Source organism: Periplaneta americana, chromosome 11, assembly GCF_040183065.1.
Source record: "Periplaneta americana isolate PAMFEO1 chromosome 11, P.americana_PAMFEO1_priV1, whole genome shotgun sequence".
Lineage (NCBI taxonomy): Eukaryota > Metazoa > Arthropoda > Insecta > Blattodea > Blattidae > Periplaneta > Periplaneta americana.
Window position 1 is genome coordinate 64468835 of NC_091127.1, and position 20627 is coordinate 64489461.

General features: G+C 34.4%; 1 protein-coding gene across 1 annotated transcript in view; it reads right to left on the reverse strand.

Moving 5' to 3' along the window:
* The window catches only part of stg1 (stargazin-like protein), a 1309117-nt gene that overhangs the window by 106989 nt on the left and 1181501 nt on the right, over nucleotides 1-20627 (reverse strand). Inside the window, exon 4 of the mRNA XM_069839565.1 lies at nucleotides 2448-2540. Coding sequence (XP_069695666.1) covers nucleotides 2448-2540 — 93 coding nt within the window. The remainder of the gene's footprint in view (nucleotides 1-2447; nucleotides 2541-20627) is intronic.

Consider the following 20627-nt stretch of genomic DNA (forward strand, 5'->3'; position numbering starts at 1 on the left):
TCTTCAACAACACGGGTTAATAGATCAAAGAACTTTCCGACATTTACTTTGTTAAATGCAGCTGCTCTTGCCGCACTGGTGGTTTCAGGTTTCCTCAACGCCAACTGTGGATGACGAATACTAAAACCAGACAACCAGTCATTGCCAGCTATTTCTTTTGTCTTCGAAAAACTGTGAACTTTACCCAACTTTTCAGCCCACTGGTTCGCTAGAACTCTCAGGTCATAAGTGGTTATGCCAAACAATCTTTCCTGCATTTTTAATATATAATCAGCTAACAGATTCTCCTCTTCCACTGAGGATACAGTCTTTATTGGTCCTAAAGTTTGGACTAAATTTAGGTTAGGTTGCTCTACATATAAAATGTTCTTATCACACAATGCCTGTACATCTGCTGCAGTAGGTCTACCAGCTTGTGGTTTCACAGATTTCACTCTCCGCTCAAGGGTAGACTGTGGGACTTTAAAGGAGTCTGCTGCTTTTTTATAACCCCATCATGCCCCAGCATGCCCCTTCGAGAAAACCCCGTCTTACCCCATTCTCGCCATTTTAAATCAACCCTGTCGTTACTATGTTAAGATTTAGTAAATATTAATTGTGACACTGGTGAACACATCTATAAAGTCTACAATTTCAACTACTATAAATGACTTTAAAAAGAAATAAAAAATAACTACCTCAGTACGACTTGAATATCCACGTAAATATATAAGTCACAGATGTAAACTCACATAACTCTGAATTCGCATCAACTCACTGCGTTCAAGCAGCTCACAATGGCTGTCAACGCTGTCAAATTCAGTCTCTTCGTCAACTCTAATCTGTTCCAACAGGTAGCACCACCGACTGGGTCTGTAGTTTGAACACCCCATCTTTCCCCGCTACCCCGTTATGCCCCACTCTCTCCTATGTATGAGACGTGTAGTTGCAAAATCAGATACACAACTTTTTTTTTTCGAAAATGAGTTAATGTAATATTTCATATCTTCATATGATTCTACAACTGCTATAGTACTGTTATGCTCCAAAGCCAGATACATCACATGGATTTGTATGATGAAAAATAGTATTGGTTGCAAATCCTTGGTTCCTTGCAAACGTTTTTCCTTCATACTGAAAAATTATGTTTTAATGTTGTATCTGATTTTGACGCCTCATATAAGCCTATATATATAACGTTACTATGAATTCGATTTTATTTCCTACGAAAGGGGGACATCTTTTTGTTACCTGTGCCAAATATAGTGTGTCTTATGAGCAATGTAAAATACTTCAAGACAATGTAATTTGATTAACCTAGATCGATTTAACTTGATATAGCTATTTTATAAGTCTAACAGTGGTGAGAAAGTAAGAGGAGAAATACTGGAACGTCTTGCGGTTTCAAGTACCTACTATACTGTCTTGTCTGTTACGCCAGATTTTTTGCACACGGTAGTATCTGAATACCACAACGCCAGCGCAACACACACAACTGAATACACGTTCTCTTGACATTTAATTCGTGTATTCGCATAGTGAATAAAATAAGCACATATGCTTTTGTTTATGGATTTTGTGATGACAATGCATTGGCTGCTGTTGAGGAATACAGACGACGTTTTCCCAATCGAAGGGTTCCATCTAGCTCTGTGTTTTCCCGTATTTACCTGATGTTACTTGAAACTGGCAAGCTACCAAGTGTCTCAATGAGGTCGGAAAGAGAGCAGATACCGGTACCTGATTTTAATTTACAATAAATTCATGAAATCCGTAAGAAACGCAACCTAAGTAATTTGTATTGTGGAGAGGGGAGAGATGAGGGGTGAGAGAGGGAGAGGGGGAGAGAGGGGTAGAGAGGAAGAGAGAGGGAGAGAGAGGGAGACAAAAGTTTTATAATTTGTTTGTAAACAGAATATACGAGTGAGGCAATACCTTCACGTTGTTCATAATTCTTAGGAAGGATATATGATGTTAACTAACGCTTGCTGAGAAGGCTTGGTGAATCGCAAAAATCTTAAAAAATCATTGAAATGTAAACATCTTGTTATAAAACAAACAACGTGTTAGTATTCTTTCAACATCTATTGATGAAATCGGCCCTAATAACTCTACAGGGCCATTTATACTCGTAAAAGCACTGCATCCATAAGCATTACCATATTAATAAATTATAAAAATGGACAGCGGAAAAATAAAGAGAAATTCAGGTTCTCATTTTACGGCATTAGAAGAACAGTGACTGATGACAGAGAATTTTTGTTATTTCCGATGTTAAAATAATACAACTTGTTAAGTGCCAATATCTCTTGATGAAAGTGACCATTGTCCTGTGATGTTATGTCTTTCAGGGTGATTAGATTTAAAGGCAAATCATAGGGCTATAAATATTTTCACTCGTCAACTTTGCTAATTCACAAACATCCATTAACATTTTAGTAATATGGGCATATTTTGATTATACTTACAGGGAATGGCCATAGTTGAATCATTCGGGTCTGGACTGTACTCTTCCCGAGGGAAGTAATCTATGTTGAAACAGTGAAGATCCATTTCTCCAGCTGAAACAAGACAAAAACATGCTGTCAGCGATGTGGTTCCGAACTTAAAGTCCTGTCGCTTTTACGAGCAACTTATTCTAAAACATTCCCACTAAAATATTCATACATTAATCTTCTAGAGTGTTGAATTCACGTGTCTTTACAAAGGGGAGCATCTTTTTCAAGAACGACGTAATCTTACGTACGTCTATGGATCAAATTTAACACTCAAAATATAAGGAAGAAAATAAAATGTTTCTTAATGTCAAAATATATTTCATACGCGGTGCACAAAATTATTAGGGCTCAGTTGAATTGCTACGTGGAATTCAGGGCAATGAACTAGACCTATATCTAGTCCAGGCCTGCAGAACCCGTAAGTAGGGGAAATATGACGTCAGCCTTACTCCACTTCTATTGGGGATAATCGATTTCCGCGTAGAGTTGTTTACATTCTTTTCCCGTGCAAGGTCCATCAGTGGCAGCACTGTAATTTTAAAAAAGGATTGTAGTAAATTCATTGTATTTATAATGCGTTATCTCGTTTCAAGGTTTACAATTATGCTAGATTTCCTGTCGGTAGGTTCTTCGAAATTTCTTTGCACCTAGCCTGCTTTAGATTTTCGAAAACTTTTCTCCTATCATCACCTGCGGAAACATAAAGCATTTAAGTAATGAACCTTGAAAATCACTATTAATTTCAATTCAAAATGAACACAACGAGTGACATCCTTAATTTAACAGTATATAAATAAATAATCAATATAGAGTTCGTAATAATGAATTTACCCGGCAGTTTGTGCATTCCATAATTCTTAATATGGGCTTTGTTGAAATGTGGTTTAATATTGAAATGACGAGTAGAAATAAATTGGATGGGACACAGTAAATAAGCAATTCCTTCGTCTTCAACAATAAAATATTCATATTCCCATTTCCTTTGGAAATAGTATTTCTTCACGGGTTTAGATTTTGCCATGTTCCATCTTTCTTTAAACTATAGTACGTGTATTGTATATTTATATATTTTTTATTTATTTTATATGTATTTATTTTGCTGGAGTGCGTTACAATGTTGAATGACAGCATTGACATCCGGTCATATAGCTATCACTCACTTATCAACATACAATTTGTTTATCGTCATATTACTAGTAAAACCAGTTAAGACCAGCAATGCAATTATTATAAAACAGGAATTAAAAGTTTATTAATGCACGAAAAATCATAATAAATTCTTCAAATAAAGTAACTGGTTTGTTGCCTGCATGCAACATTTCGGACTTATTCCAATTTAGTAGAATACAGAGCACAGTAGAACAAGTCGGGGATTGTACTTATTTTACACAAAAAGTGAACTTAATCGGCTTTACTAGTAATAGTATAATATATACAAGGTAGATCGTCTTACATTATATTCACACATACATTTTAAAATTTATTTTACATATCTTTTAATTTACTTATTTCCCTCAATCATTTTTCTCTTACTTTCTAAAGGTATGTTCCTAAGGATTTTATTATCTGTTCATTTGTAATAAATTCTTGATAGCGTATTGTATACCTGCCGCCGTGAGAATGAATGTTGATGCAGCCGAGCGTGACTAGAACGCTATAACCGCACTGGTAGAAAAAGTGGGTGGGGTAGAAGGGATGGTAAGGCAGTCGCTCTGAAAAGCTACAGTTCTGCAGGTCTGATCTAGTCTAAGTATTCGATGTGTGTCCATTTTAATTATGATATCTTGCTTGTATTATGTAGAACCTTGGCGTCGCGTCGTGCTGGTTCTACATCATGTGCGTCTCCATGTCTGGAGGAAGAAATTGTATGTTTGTGCTCAGCAAGACAAGTGTAGAAACATCCAACGTATTGGGACTTGAACGCCATGGAAAGCAAGAAAAGGGAAACTTATCTATTCAATTGACAACTAAGAGATATTCCCTGGGACTTAGTGCAACTTTTACACCAAATTTCAACCCAACAGGTTATTTCTAATTTTAAAATTTGAATATACACTCAATTTTAACATAATTTCATTACAGAATCGAGAAGAGCACAACAAAATGAAAAGTAATTCGCATAAATTTATTGTAAAAAAATTAAAATTAATGTCTTAAGGCTTGGACGCAGTTTTCTCGTAGCCCAACAAGCGTTTTTATTTGAAATATAACTACTGAAATAACAAGTAGAATTATTTTACCCGTAACATTACACTGCTTAGAAGCTAAAGGCTACAATATAATAATTACTGCATTCTATAAAAATGTAAAGTTCAGGAATCTCAGTTAATTACAGTAACATTCTGTAGAACATTACTGTTTCTAAATTTTTGACAACATGTAACATGTTAAAAGAATATTTATCCCTTTCAAAGTTGCAATATAAAAAAAAGAAAAAAATGATAAAAACTGAGGATTGGTGAAACTATTTCAGATTTTAATACTAATACTAGCCTATACAAAGAAATAAAAGACAGTTTGAAAACTTAAACACACAAAAAATACATCCAAAACTACACTACGCACTAAAAATAGAAAAAAATTTAATGTTTTAAAAATAGAACATTTTTCGAAGAATTTTTTTAATAACTTTGTGATATCTTTATTACGTTAACTTTTGCAATTTGCTTGGCTGACTAGTTTCGAAGTGGTACCCTTCATTGTCCGAAGCCTATTCCTGGATGTTAACCGCGAACTGATTTTCAAAAGTCTTATTTTAATACTAGCCGTACCCGTGCGCTCCGCTGCACCCGTTAGAAATAAATATAAAGAAATTATATAATTAAAATAGAACATTTGATCCAGGGAAAATTCGTGTTAGATAGAATGATAAATCGTTTAATATGTTACTTAATTTAAATTGTATTTAAATAATTAAAATGGGATCATTTTGGTTCAGAGACCACTCATTCAGTGCAATGACAATATTCCTTTAACATGTTTCTTAATTTTTAGTACATGCAACAATATTTAATGAACATTGACATCATTTAGATTTAATGTGTATACTTTATATTACTTGCTATATGTTTCCATTGAATTATGGTAATAACTTAATTTTAACCCTTGTTTTCTACGTATTCAGTAAATAGCGCTTGGCCCACTATGGTTCTGAACCCTTCAAATAACTTAAATAACTTAAATCATATCATATCATATCATATCATATCATATCATATCATATCATATCATATCATATCATATCATATCATATCATATCATATCATATCATATCATATCATATCATATCATATCATATCATATCATATTATATTATATTATATTATATTATATTATATATTATATAAAAAGTGTGTTGATAACGGATGTACTCCGATAAGTAAGTTTTTAATTTGTTATGAGGGCTCTTGAATCTCAGGAGGAACAACTTTTACAACAGCGCGACATAATCTGCTTGGCTCATTACCAAATTTTTTGCATTGCATTTAAAGCATATGTATTTTATGTATTTTAACACGATTCAATTGAGCACAGTCAAAATTTGGATTATAAAATACGGTAATGGAATGCTAAGCTAACATACTCTTACTGCGTACTAAATCAATACACTCTCGTTATTCGTTAATTCTCAGAGATTAGAATGAATGTGTACATAAACATTATTTTAAGAAATACAGGAAACGAATATACAGAATAGCCTATCAAGTTTTCTGTGCATAAGAAGCTATTTTAATCTTACCTGTCCTCAATTCACTCAGAAGTTACTGTAATAAGATTATAGCATTATGTCCATCTAGAGAAACTACACTTTCCAATGGTGAAATAATAATTAATTATACAAATCGGTTAATTTAGCTTCCGATATTACTTCATACAAACACAGAAACATTCTCTGTAGGCTATGTTAATAGCTTTCGATTGTTGTTCTCCAAGGCCCCTTATAGAGGAAATAATTTGTTTTTTATTTCATTACACGACCTTAGATGGCAGTTATCTTAATTTTAAAACTCATTTATCTCATTAAATATCAGTCCTATCAAACTTTTTCACAGAATAAAACGTATCGGAAATTATTTTTAAAGAAACGTTTGTTATGTAACATTTTTCACAAAATCAATAATAAGCGAGATATTTCGATTTATTTAACTTAGGCCCCCTTATAACCTCCCTTTTAAATAATGCATTTTGAATGCTATATAGCCTGAAATCTAAGTTACAACGAACTTAATTTATATTCCAATTTTCATCGAAATCCGTTCAGCCATTATCGCGTGAAAAGGTAACAAACATCCAGACAGACAGACAGACAGACAGACAGACAGACAGACAGACAAAAATTAAAAAAAAAGCGATTTTCGGTTTCAGGGTGGTTAATTATATATGTTAGGACCAATTATTTTTGGAAAATCGAAAATTACCAGAACAATTTCGGCTACAGATTTATTATGAGTATAGATGAGTAGGAATTGAGGTAACTTTATAAATACATTTCCATATCCAGAAACATTTCGGGATTAATCTGTCACTTGTTTCAACAGATGAATAATAAAAAAAGGCTTTGAAAACCCTTTACGCAAGTCAGAAGATTTGGAAACTATTAGAGTTAACTAAATCGGACGATTTTCAGCTTTCAGTTAATCTTTTTTATAAAGAAGTTCCACTTACAAGATCCGTTGTTTAGATTTTTATAGTTGAGTTATGCTATCAATGCCTTTAAATTCCTATTTTTTTATTTTATTTTTTCTTCTCTTTTTTATTGTATGTATTAAAGCAAGTAAGAAATTGACCTCAGAATGTTTCTGAATAGAACGATATTGCAATATTGGTTCGTGGATAACGTTCACAAAGCAATATGCTTTGAAAAAATGCTGGAAGTTCAAAGAAATTAACACATCAAAGAAATCCTCCAAATGGCAGACACTATCACCAAACAAAATTATTCACATACAACAAATACTACACCAAGACTGAAGGCCTACCCATGGGATCGCCCATCTCCAGCATCCTAGCCGGAATTTTCATACACAACAAAGAACAGACACACATTCTAAACAAGGAAAACAACAAACATGCAAACATCATCATATACTGGCACAGATACGTAGACGACATACTAACACTACAGTCCAGATCCATGATACGAAGCTCAATACTTTGTAAATATGCATCCATAGATAGTTGCTAACCACTAGGATCGCTACTATCGCCTCATTACAGACAATGCGAAATAGTACCGGCATAGTCTACTGTTCCTAGCATCCTCACAACTCAAGCTTCGTGACTGTATGTATGATATGTTTTATATTAGACTGTGCTAATACTATACAAAGGAAACAAAAGTCAGATTGAAAACTTACACAAACACATAAACAAAATACGTCCAAAACTACACTACACACTAGAAATAGAAAACAATAAATCCATAAATTTCTTGGACATCACAATAACAAAAACAGACATCAAACATTAAAAACATACAGGAAACCCACTACAATCGTAACACACATACACAACACCTCCAATTATCCCACACAACACAAACACGCGGTATTTCGATCCATGATGCACAAACTCATCAAAATTCCTATGAGACAACAGGACTATAAGGAAGAAATACACAAATCAAATACATAGCACAGGAAAATGGATACAACTCCAACATAACAGACATCTCAATTTATGGATGAGCTTTACAGGATCCTCTATCAGGAAGGTGAATTATTATCATTGTATTTTTATAACATAATATTAAAAGATTTTATTTAAACAGTTAAGGTGCTCTGATTTTATTGTTATTTCCAAATAATCCGCCATTCGTGCTTTTTTTAAAGAACTGATTAATATCATTAAGATACTATCGATGTAATTTTCCGGCAAAAGTATCTTTAAAAATCATTCACTATTTGTTTCGCAATTACAGGATCCTTTACCAGGAAGTTTAATTATTTGAATTGTATTTTTATAATGAAATATTGAAATTATTTTTCAAACTTTTATGTACTTGCTTCCTTATAAACTATTTGAACTCTTAAGTCGAGATTCTAGACAAAGTACATTGATCGAAGAAGGATAAAGAGAAAATCATTACTGATCTATACACAGACTTAAAGAAAGAAAGAGTGAGCAGAAATACTTTCTCGAAGGTTATTTTTAGTACAGCTTATGACTGCTACAAGCCAGCAGTACACTTTCCATGAAGTTTTCTATTTGACTGAATATCTTTATGATTTCTCCAAGATCTGTTTCATAGTTGTAATCTAGAAAGTGGCGCAAAAGTACTAACTGAAATAAAAAGACATCCACATCCTATGAATAAAAATTCCCCACTTCTTTTTTTTTTTGTGAATTTCTCTACGCTTTGCTGTGGACGTCTCTTGGGATCATCGTGCACAAAACATGAAAAAACTCCTAAGAGACTTCAACACAGAGATCGATGTAGTAGTCACAGTTCAAGAAAGTGCTGTTAACTTTATGGATTTTTATACAATAATAACATATAGGGAATGTTATTACATTTGCTGCTCACTCATCTGTTTGATTATTAACTGCGTGTCATTCCATCCATCCATCCATCCATCCATCCATCCATCCATCCATCCATCAATCAATCAATCCAGACCATCCACATACTTCATACCCATTGAAATATCCATCAGTCCATCCATCAGTCCACCAATCAAATTACCCCGTTAAGAGCAGAGAAATTATCAGGGACTTGGCAGCATGTGAAATTATAAAGAGAGCGGAACACAAGAAAGATAAACACACACAAACATAACACATACACAAAAAAAACACACACAAATGAAACACATACATACACAAAAGACAAGCACACAAAAACACAAACACAAAAACGAACACACAAAGAACATACACACAAAACACACATACATACTCATAAAAAACCACGCACACATACAAAACATACACAAAAAGTAACACATACACACAAACACAAAACAGAGATACAGAGACAGAGAGAGTGGGGGGGGACGTTTGTGACTCTCAAGCTGTAGGTCGCCAAGGTAGAAGACCTAATAAACAATGTGATGCTTTTTTATAACAAGGGACAATATGCTATTTTTTAGAACTTGAACTCACAACCAAGACTTCCAATTAAGCATTGGATTGGCCTTACCACCACCACCACCACCACCACCACCACCACCACCACCACCACCGAGCCACATTAATTAATTCATTTATATGTTATGGCAAGTGGTACGTCTTTCACTGCAAACACAGCATTCTCGAATATTTCCTATTTTCCGCCTTCCTCTTACAAGCAAACATTCTGATGAGGGCAGATAAAAATGTTATTTTTTTCTTCCACTATGTTAATAATAACAAAACAAGTGCTTATACAAATTTTGACCACTCGACAGCAATTACGAGGCCGTAAAGAAAGTGATTTTTCCTGGGACCGTTTACAGAAAAAAGCACAGTTGCATGGAAAGATTTATTGAAACAGATACAGCAATTGTTGCACTATTTGTCAACATATTCCCCACTGGAATCGAGACATTTGTCATACTATGGGATCAATTTTTGTAACCTTGTGTCATAGAAGTCGCCGCCTGAAATCGGAACCAGCGTTTGACAGCCGTCTGCATATCTTTGTCGATCCCATGAAATGACAAATATCTCAATTCCGGTGGGGAATATGTTGAAAAAGTAACTGAACAATTGCTGTGTCTGTTCCAATAAATTTTTACAATGGAATTATGTTTTCTTTCTGTTAACGTCCCCTGACGAACTTTTTTTACGGCCCTCGTAATTGTGGTCAAGTACGGTATGTACTCATAATTTAAGTTATATATATATATATATATATATATATATATATATATATACATTTATATAATTCATAATGACTATTTCGTTTATATGATATCATTCCATTTTCGGCCAATGAAGTGAATTTTGAATTCCAACCAGTCACAGTAATATATCGGGATAATTTCTGCAACTCGATTTATCACTATCAATTTATAGCATCGTCGTTCTTTTATTTAGTCAATGTCGCCAACTCTTTCCACGTAAATCGATAAGCATGAATCCATTGTACTAAATAAAGTGCGAAATCCTACTTCAACGCCTACATCTTCATCTTCTAATTCCATTCGCTTTTCTTAATAGGTATTACTGAGTAACATTCAATTTCTTTATTGCAGTAATCGTTATTCATCTATTTCGACGTCATAATGTTTGAATAGGTTACGTATTCATAACTATACAATTATTAACATTTTGGAAGCGAATTTTAGGGATGTATTATTTACATGTTTTATTTTATTCACGAAATAGTCCTAATAAATGTCACTCGAGGTCTGAGGTTATCAAAATTCTCGCTTCGCTCTTGAATTTATCGGCAAATCTCAGACCTCTTGTGACATTACTATAGAATATTTTGTATATAGCCTATAATGGATAGATTTTATTATAATTTATTCCTTAGTAAAAAGTACTTGTAAAAGAGTTAAAAAGTATAAAATAATATATATCGAAATACAGGTAATGTTATAATTTATAAATTCATAGCTGTTTATATTATACTGTATATTTGTAGATAGCCTATATTGGGTAGATTTTAAGATAATTTTATTCCTTGGTGAAAAGTAGGCCTACTTGTGAAAATAGTTAAAACGTATAAAATAAATTATATCGAACTTACGTAATGTTCTTGTTTTCGTCGTTTTTCTGAGCGCTGCTATTTCAAGCTTCAACAGAATTTCCATTCAACTGATACTGAAATATGAGTTCTGAAGTCTCGCAACATTTAAGTTCAGATACTGAAATCTGCACTGACAACCAGTATCCATCATCTCTTTTATTTCCTAAGAACTACTCTGTCAACTGAGAAGTCAAAACACAATACCGGCGCTAGGAGTGGCAGAAACAAAGGCAGAGACGATGGTTGTATAGAAGAGGTTGGAGAAGAGGGCGAAACAAGCAAGTGGCATGTTGATTTTTTCTATGAAAATAACAATCCAACAGAAAGGGAAATACTGTGAAGTATGTCAGAAAGACCCCACGTTTTGTTCCACTCTTAACAATAAAAGCTCGCTATTATTATCTTTAGTTTCCATCCTTCAACGTCAAAGTAAACATTCTGCTAGAGTAAGGAATGTAGTTGGGATTGGAAGTGAAAATACTGTATTTTATTCCTCGGACCATTTGCTTGAATGAAACTGTAAAGTGTTCGTTATATTCTTTCATCAAAACAATAGGCGTTTAAATGCAGGACAACTACAGTGACATTTAAAAAATAAAATATTTTGCAACTTCACGAATAGTTGCCGTTAGATATAAGTGGTATGCACAAAGACTAATGCATAGTTTTAATTCATGGTACAAAGCACGGTCGTGGATTCAAATCGACTCTGTCCATCCACTGTTTATATGATAATCTGTGTTGTGTTATGTGAAGAATCGCCGTTCTAATGCCGAGTCCAGGCATGTATGGTCCATGTTGGGCGAAAGATAAACGTCCTGAATTGTGGGCTTCGAATATATTCTAGTAGGATTTAAATAAATATATGTTTAATTTAGTTTGAACATATTAATCATATTAATTTCAATATGTAATAATAATAATAATAATAATAATAATAATAATAATAATAATAATAATAATAATAATAATAAATATTTTAGTCTTATACAGGGTGCGTCAAAAAATCTGACAGTTTTTGCAATGCAATATAAATCATACCTACTGAAAGTCGCTGCTGTAGTGGGTGTCTTTGTGTTGTTTACGTTTTGGAGTTCAGTTGAGATGGAACGTTGGTATCAGGGGTCTGCATCGGACGTTTTCGCTCGAGCGCCAAGTAGTTCATAGCATAATCCGATAGGTAGCGCACATGCATGATTGATAAAATTGTCACGAGCGATAAATCCTCGAACGGTATAAGCCGAGCGTTAGACATTCGTTCTTGTTACAGTGATGAACTGTGTAGTAACAACATAGATGTTTATCATTTCAAACCTTTGCAGTGTTTAACTAACCTCTCCATAGTACAACTACAAAACTTGCTTTAAAATGTAATATAAATGTTGTAGGTAAATGTTTTTTTTTTTTTTTTTTTTCCACACAGGAGTGATTTTGTTTTTGCCACATCTGATAGATATTATTGGATGTAAATGTAATTATTATAAATGGAGAACACAATCACGATAATGCAAGAACGGTATCAAGTTTTCTAGTAGTAGTAGTAGTAGTAATAATAATAATAATAATAATAATAATAATAATAATAATCTCTAATAATTAGTGTATCAATCTTTACGTCTGTAACAGTTGTGCAGAATGATTATTCGTTTTATTATATTTTCTGTGACGTTATCTCTGTACTAATATTGTTATTAATCTACTGCTATATCAATAATATTTTGTAAAACGTTTCTACATTGTCGCAGTATATAGGCGGAACACTATGTATGGACCTATCATATTATATATGTGGTAAATCAAATATTGAATAATTATTAATTAGCAATAATAACTGTATATCGAAGTTTTTCATATTATTTTATTTATAACTTCATGTTCCTGTTTTGGTACGTTCCATTGATTGTTCCATTAAACGTTTGTCATAAACGCAGGAAATAAAGCCTTATTTTTACCGTGTGAGCAAAACATATGTGTATCTTATCTGTCGCCTTCCATACAAGATAAGACATGTCGGTGGGATGACCTTGTACTGTGCTTCTATTTATTACGAGCGTATCGCGACCGATCGTATCTCACTCGAGGGTGCGACACTCGACCGAGTTCAAGCGAGCGATTTAACTCTAATGCAGCACTCTGGCTTGGTCTACTGAAGACCGCATTACTGCGGTAGAGTTGTTTATCAAAACAGAGTACGTTACTGCTAGGCAGCGTGGGTTTCGACTTCAGTTTGATACACGTCATGCACCTAGTCGCAATACCTTGGTATTGTGGGTAGCAAAATGGCATTCAGAGGGGTCAATAAAAGGTTCGTTCCAACAACAGTCAGAAACCGTCCGTAACTATTGCAAGCATGCGCAGTACAGAAAAAGCGTTCCAACACAATCCGAACCAGTCCTGAACCGGAAACATGTACTGCAGTCGGGCGTTCCAACAAACTTTTGACATGGGTCCGGAACGGTCAGTAGTAGTCAGTGGATTGAGGCATGTAAACCAGGAAGCTGCCTGGAGAGGAGAAGTAGTAGAGCTAACGGAGGGGGCCCACCTAGGCTCCGATACCCAGGTATAGTCATATTATCTGAAAAGTTGACCGCTTGACAATGTATTCAAGATGTACCCTCCCTATGCAGCCTTCTCAACTGTTATTAGAACTGAGCTGTACCGTTCTAATCCACAGTGCACAGTAGTAGGACAGTGGTAGGGGAGAAGTGCTCTATGCGCCTGCGCTAACAAGACAGCTTGCTAGTTTGAGGCATCTGTACGGAAGAGCACGCGAGACGCGCATGCGCATAAGCTCACCAACGTCTCCTGGATACTGAAGAAAGACATGCTCGACTGTTCACATCATTGAGGTTAAGATGAAAAGTGACAGTGCAGACGAATAATAAAACTAGAGATTTAATTTAAATTTTCGCCAAAAAAGAAAGGGAATGGATATTATTTGGGTATTGAAACAGTTAATTACAAATTCAACATGCAGCTTTGATTAAAAGTATAATAAATAGTGTACATAAATTAATAATTAAAAAATAACAATTTTAGATGAGAATGCCCCAGTACACGGCATTGAATTAGCGGAATTCTTGCCTCCCATATTCTTTGTCATCTTTTTATAGAAAACGATAGAAATGCTATTTTCTGCAATTAGAATTAGCTGTGAAACGATAATAATTAAGTATCCCGTTCTTATCAAAGATGATCACAGTTACAACATCTCTGGATTTAGTGCATAACTATCCGCGAAAGCGTTCCAACAGCTTCCAGTCCAGTTTCAATCCCATATCAGATGCTCAACTAGCGCATGCGCATAAGATAGTGCAAGAATCATACATGAAGTGATCCATGAACAGCTAAAGGATACCTAGCCACCAGGACGTCCTCGTTCGGCTCGTACACCTTCAAATGTGGAACGGGTTGGGAAGCAGTGCATCGTAGTCCTGGGCGGTCAACTCGGCGATATGCTATCGCTCTTTGTTTGCATGGCAATCTTCTAAGAATGGCCATGGAGATCCTAGCTGTGTGAGCTGTTGCTCCATCTTGCTGGAACCACCAATCATGATGACCACAGACGAAATTCGGAAGAAGAGTTTCCAGCATGTTCATGTAACGCTTGGAGATTAGTAACTGTTGCTTCTTCCTCATCCTCGAAGAAATAAGGCCCAATGATGCCATCCGAACAAATTCCCATCAGACTGTCACCTTTTCACTGTGCAGCGGACTTGTGAAACAGCAAGTTTTTCAGATAGAGCCTACATCTACAGATGACTTGAAACGAAGAATAACCCATGTTAACCAGCATATCCCACCTACAACAATTTTAAGCGTGACAGAAGAATGTCAGGAACGAGTGAGGTACTATATTCAAGTAAATGGAGCACATTTTGAACATTTGTGGTACTGAACATACGGTATACAATTGTATTTCCAATTAGAGTAATGTTTTTCATTTGTCACCTGACTTCTGTATCACACGGCAGCTTTCAAATTAGTGCCGTTTTCATGTTAATTATTTAAATTAAATTCTGCGTTGTATTCTATTCTGGATCTGAATGGTCACCTGGTTTGTTAAGCAGATGTCTCTCTTTCATTTTGATAAGTTATTATTGGGTGCAGCTAATTATATATCAATCATTGGTATTGAATAATTAAATGATTTAAGAAACTGGAGAATAAGTTAAAAGACGTGAAGAAATGAAGTATCTAGGAATAAATATTACAGAAAGTGGTCGATTTGAAACAGGAATTGATGAAAGTATAACGAAAGAAAAGTGAATGATCAGAAGGTTAAATGGAATCTGATGAGATATATATACTTTGAAAACAAAAATAAATAAATATACGAATAATTAATTAGGAATGTGACAACTTATATAGCACAGTTGTGGATATTACATTTGAAAATAAAATCTAAACTAGAACCTACAAGAATAGACTTCCTGAGAAGGTCTGCCCGATATTTAAAATTATGTAAAAAATAAAATTAGGAAACTGGGAGAGAGTTGCATTTTCAAAATTCTGTAATTTACTACAAATTTACTACATTCATAGTAAACAATTAAATTGGTAATATTCATGTGCGAAAGATGGAGAATGACAAAATAAATAGACAGATAGGAAATGGATACATAGAGGAAGGGGAAGGCAAGAAGATCACGGATTACATGGATGGAGGAAATTAGTAAAAAAAAAGTGCAACAGAATTAGAAGAAGCAGACTAGGAAAACAAAGAAGAATAGAGAAGAAAAATTTCGGCACAAGAGAATTCATGAGCATTGAAAATAAAACATTATTTAGATTCATATACAATTTAAAAAAGTTGAGTCTTTTCTGGTTTAGATTGATTTGTAAATAACTGAAAACAATTAGTGATTTATTAATTTGTAATTCAGTTTTTAAAACTAATCTCAAACTGCATAAAATTGAAATAGAGTAATTCAAATACATCTAAAATCCCCAGGAATGGGAGACGTTGAGATTTTGTAGATCTTTCATTCGCGAACCACGCCCTAAAATTATCGCATTTATCACTGGTGATAAATGGGTAAGATTAGAGAACCGAAGACATATCGAATCACTAATTTCCCTATATCGCATTATGAACACTTCTTCGCCTAACCATCTTTCAGTGCGTTTTAATTTCTTGTTCTCATATCACAGCCTGGGCACTAGTTCTAAAAATAACCCTTTATTATCTATGACTAGTCATAAAACAAATCACTATTCCTCCTCCTTCACAGCATCAGCAATTCGTTTCTGGAAGTCTCTATCCAGTTCCCTCAGGAAGTGTCGAAAGATGTTTAAATTTAATAGTAAATATTTCAAACACGTGATCAGTGGTAAGCCACATAACTTATAGATTCAGACTCAATCCTCCTGTACCTTACTTTATCATATCACAATTGTTTTACGTATTCTCATCATAGAAATTATAAATCTTCATTTTAATCCTACAAATTGTTAATACATATTTTATTCACTATTTTTGAAAGTATGTTTTCCTTCTTTCTCGTTCATGTTTATTTTTCTCTCCTGTGTATATATGTATTATACCTCAGTGTTTTATAGTTATAATTTACATCTGAATTTGTAATATTGGTTCATTTACCACTTGCATATTCACTAAGTGTAACTTGTAAGCTTGTATAATTTTGTAATTATTATTTAGTATGTTTGCATTTTTTGATCAACTTGTGCTTTTAAAACCACATCAATCTTTGAGTGTCCTTTAAATAGCCTATTAGTCTGCAAAATTATTAACTTGTATCATTGCAAATTGTATCAGTTTCTTTTGTTTCTAGCTAATTGGAAGCCAAGGCCTGGTGACCTTAATTTTACCAGAATGAATAAATGAACGAACGAACAAAACAAAACAAACAAATACATAAGTAAATAAATAAATATGTAAATAAGTAAATTAGTAGGTAAATAAATAAATAAATAAATAAATAAATAAATAAATAAATAAATAAATACGTAGATAGATAGATAGATAGATTATTACTATTATTATTATTATTATTATTATTATTATTATTATTATTATTATTATTCAAAACTTAACTAACAACTCGACACAGTGTGAAGAGCGTTAGAGAAAAGTTGAAATATTTTGAGTCGAAGTTTGAGATGATGTATGTTTTCTGTTGCTCTGTAGTTCTATAAGTACACAATTCCGCATGACTAATGCGCTCCACGTATCACTGTACTATAGTACGCAGCAGCTCTTTGGCGCTTCAAGGTCACGCCACCATTGTGTAGTTCACTCCCCCTCTAACAGAGTGCAGTGGTGTAACAATTTCTCTTGCCAGAACGTGTTGAGAATTTTAATCATAGTTACCTGCACCACATATACGCGATTATTTCTTTTCTTACTGCAGCAATATTGTGCTCGTAATTGTGTAACATGCATTAAAAAGCGGAACAGCTGCTGCACACTATTACTGATGTTTTCATTTTATTTAGAGAGTTTGGTTCTGGAATATGTGCAACAGAAAGAAAAGGATTAAGTGTCATTGGTTAAAAACAGTCATGGATTAAATGTCATTGGTTAAAAACAGTCATTTTACATCTACATTTCGAAGAGTCCGCCGAGTTAGTTCTGTGGTAGCGCGTTTGCTCCACACTAGCCGGCCCGGGTTCGATTTTCGACAAAGTCCGAGATTTTCGTATATATAAAGTTTCTACCTCTGGACTAGGAAAGGTGGCGGGCATAATATCTAATGCTAGATTGTGCACCAATATGCCTGAGTTGAAACCCAAATTTCTCCACAGTGCATATTAATAGAAGGCATATACTGGCACCAAAAGGTTTTGGCACACTCAATGTTTTTCTTATAAGATCTGTATTAAAGGGAAAGTTTAAGAAAATAAAATGTTTATTCCTCTGTAATGTATTTTCAGTATCCTGCATGCAAGCCATTAGTACGGATGACAGCTTCCAGACGTCTCGGCATTGAATGCACCAAATTTAGGGGAAATTTCAGATCACACATCCAAGAACCCTCTTAAACTCTTCGGGTGCTATGCATAGACATTTCGCTAGCCCGCGCTACGAGCGTGCTAAACTAGCGCCGGCTATCGACTGGTTACTTGTACAGGATTCATATCATATCATATCATATCATATCATATCATATCATATCATATCATATCATATCATATCATATCATATCATATCATATCATATCATCATATCATATCATCATATCATATCATATCATATATCATATCATATCATATCATATCATATCATATCATATCATATCATATCATATCATATCATATCATATCATATCATATCATATATCATATCATATCATATCATATCGCTAACACTGGTTTATGAATACGAAAAACGTTAGTTCGCTGACCATCCACCGGAAGCACGCGCTAAGAATGTCTATGAATATGGCCCTTCCTTTTGAGATGGAAGGCGCTTGGTCCTTTTCCTTCCAAGATATTCCCACAAATACTCAACTGAATTCAAATCTGGGCTCTGTGGTGGAGTAAGAAGTCTTCTGGGGGCATTATATTTTGGCTGGACTGTGACCCATTTTCAAGTTGCACACCACAACAGCGGGCCACGTTATGCATGATGTGTATCTGTGAAGAGTTACGTCGTGTACTAGGGTGTTATGTAAAGGTAAGCGTTCACTACATCGTATCGCACTCCTCGTACGAATCGCACGCAACGGATATTTTAAGTGCTGTGTGTTCACTGTAACGGCTTCACCTCATCGCCTGATCGGATTCTCCTAGCAGCTGTTTAAAACATGACGTCATACGATATTGACATTACTGAAAGCAGAGGAGTTGAGGTTAGGTCTATTAATTACGTCTGTTACCGAATAAGAATTTGTAATTGCTTCATGCATCTTAATTGAAGAGAAAGAAACGAAAGAAATATTGGTTACATAATATATTTGCAAGAAATTACTTGATTACTGTAATGGGAACGCCTCAAATTATATAATTCTTCGCAATTTTCTACACGCGAAATAAGTTTTCCGTCTGCCATTTTGGCGCGACACTGAACATGGCACAACATAATAGTAACAGTTGACCAATTAAAATTGACTTATTAAAGAATGCCATGATCGCACGCATCGGAAAAGTTGCCCATCCGAGAAACGTGGACGGATTTGCCGAGAGGCGATGCGTCCGATACGATGTAGTGAACGCGGTTATATAACAATTACAACAAAGATAGTCTTTTTCCGATCGTGCGATTCGTCCGATGCGTGCGATACGATGTAGTGAACGCTTACCTTTAGTGTAAGTGTAGTGTATGGAATGGGTGAGGATAAAGATGAGGAAGGGAGAAGGGCAAACCCGGTGCCGACACGTAGCCTACTCCTGTTGAATAGTACCAATGGGGCTTAACGTCCCCATCCGACGGACGAATCACTATCAACAGTGACATATGCCACAAAAAGTGAATTAATGTTTATCTTCTATCAAAACATAATGCTGTATTATCAATAATACACAAATAAATTACACAGCCTCGTGCACTGACAGGTACGGTGAACGGGAGAAAAGTTCGGAGTAGAAGATATCAGATGATAGACAACATTAAGATGTATGGATCGTATGCGGAGACTGAGAGGAAAGAGGAAAGAGGAAATAGGAAATATTGGAGAATGCTGGGTTTGCAGTAAAAATCTACCCTTGGATAGATAACTATGAAGTGCTTTAAATTTTTAAAAATATTTTAATTGCAAATGAATATATCGTGCTAATTACAACGTTTTTTTTCACTTTAAATGATTTTACCTGTAATATACCGTATTCCATAGATGCACGTCTAAATTATACCGGTACATAATAATAATAATAATAATAATAATAATAATAATAATAATAATAATAATGATTTATTGTAGCTGGCAGAGTTAAGGCCGTAAGGCCTTCCAACCAGCAAAAAGTATACACACATATGTATGAACTTACAAAGAATTCAACAATTTGATTTAGATAAGAGCTACATGTATACAAGAGTTATTTACGAATTAAACAGCAAAATACTATGAACTATTAATTAAACACTGAAATACAAACTATGTAGCAGAATTAAGCTAAATTACATAGAATGTTAATATATTTCAAATAATGTTACATAATAGAAAGAGATTATTACGAGACAATTTTGAAAATACAGCACTATCAGGATGCATGTCTAAAGGAAGGAGTAACAATGTAGACAGTGATAGTTTAAGTCAGTATGATTGGAGTGAAATGCTAATAAGGTTATCTTTTAAGCTGTTTTTAAAAGTGTTTATTGTCTTGTAGCCCCTAATACTTCGTGACATGGAATTCCATTGTCGCGAGGTGGATACTGTAAAAGATGATGAATAACGAGATGTTCTATGAAGAGGTATACTTAACGCGCCACAGATAAGTGATCTGGCATTTACGTCGTGGTTAGAGTATAGATAAGAGAAACGAGACGAAAGGTAATTTGGTGTTGAAGTGTG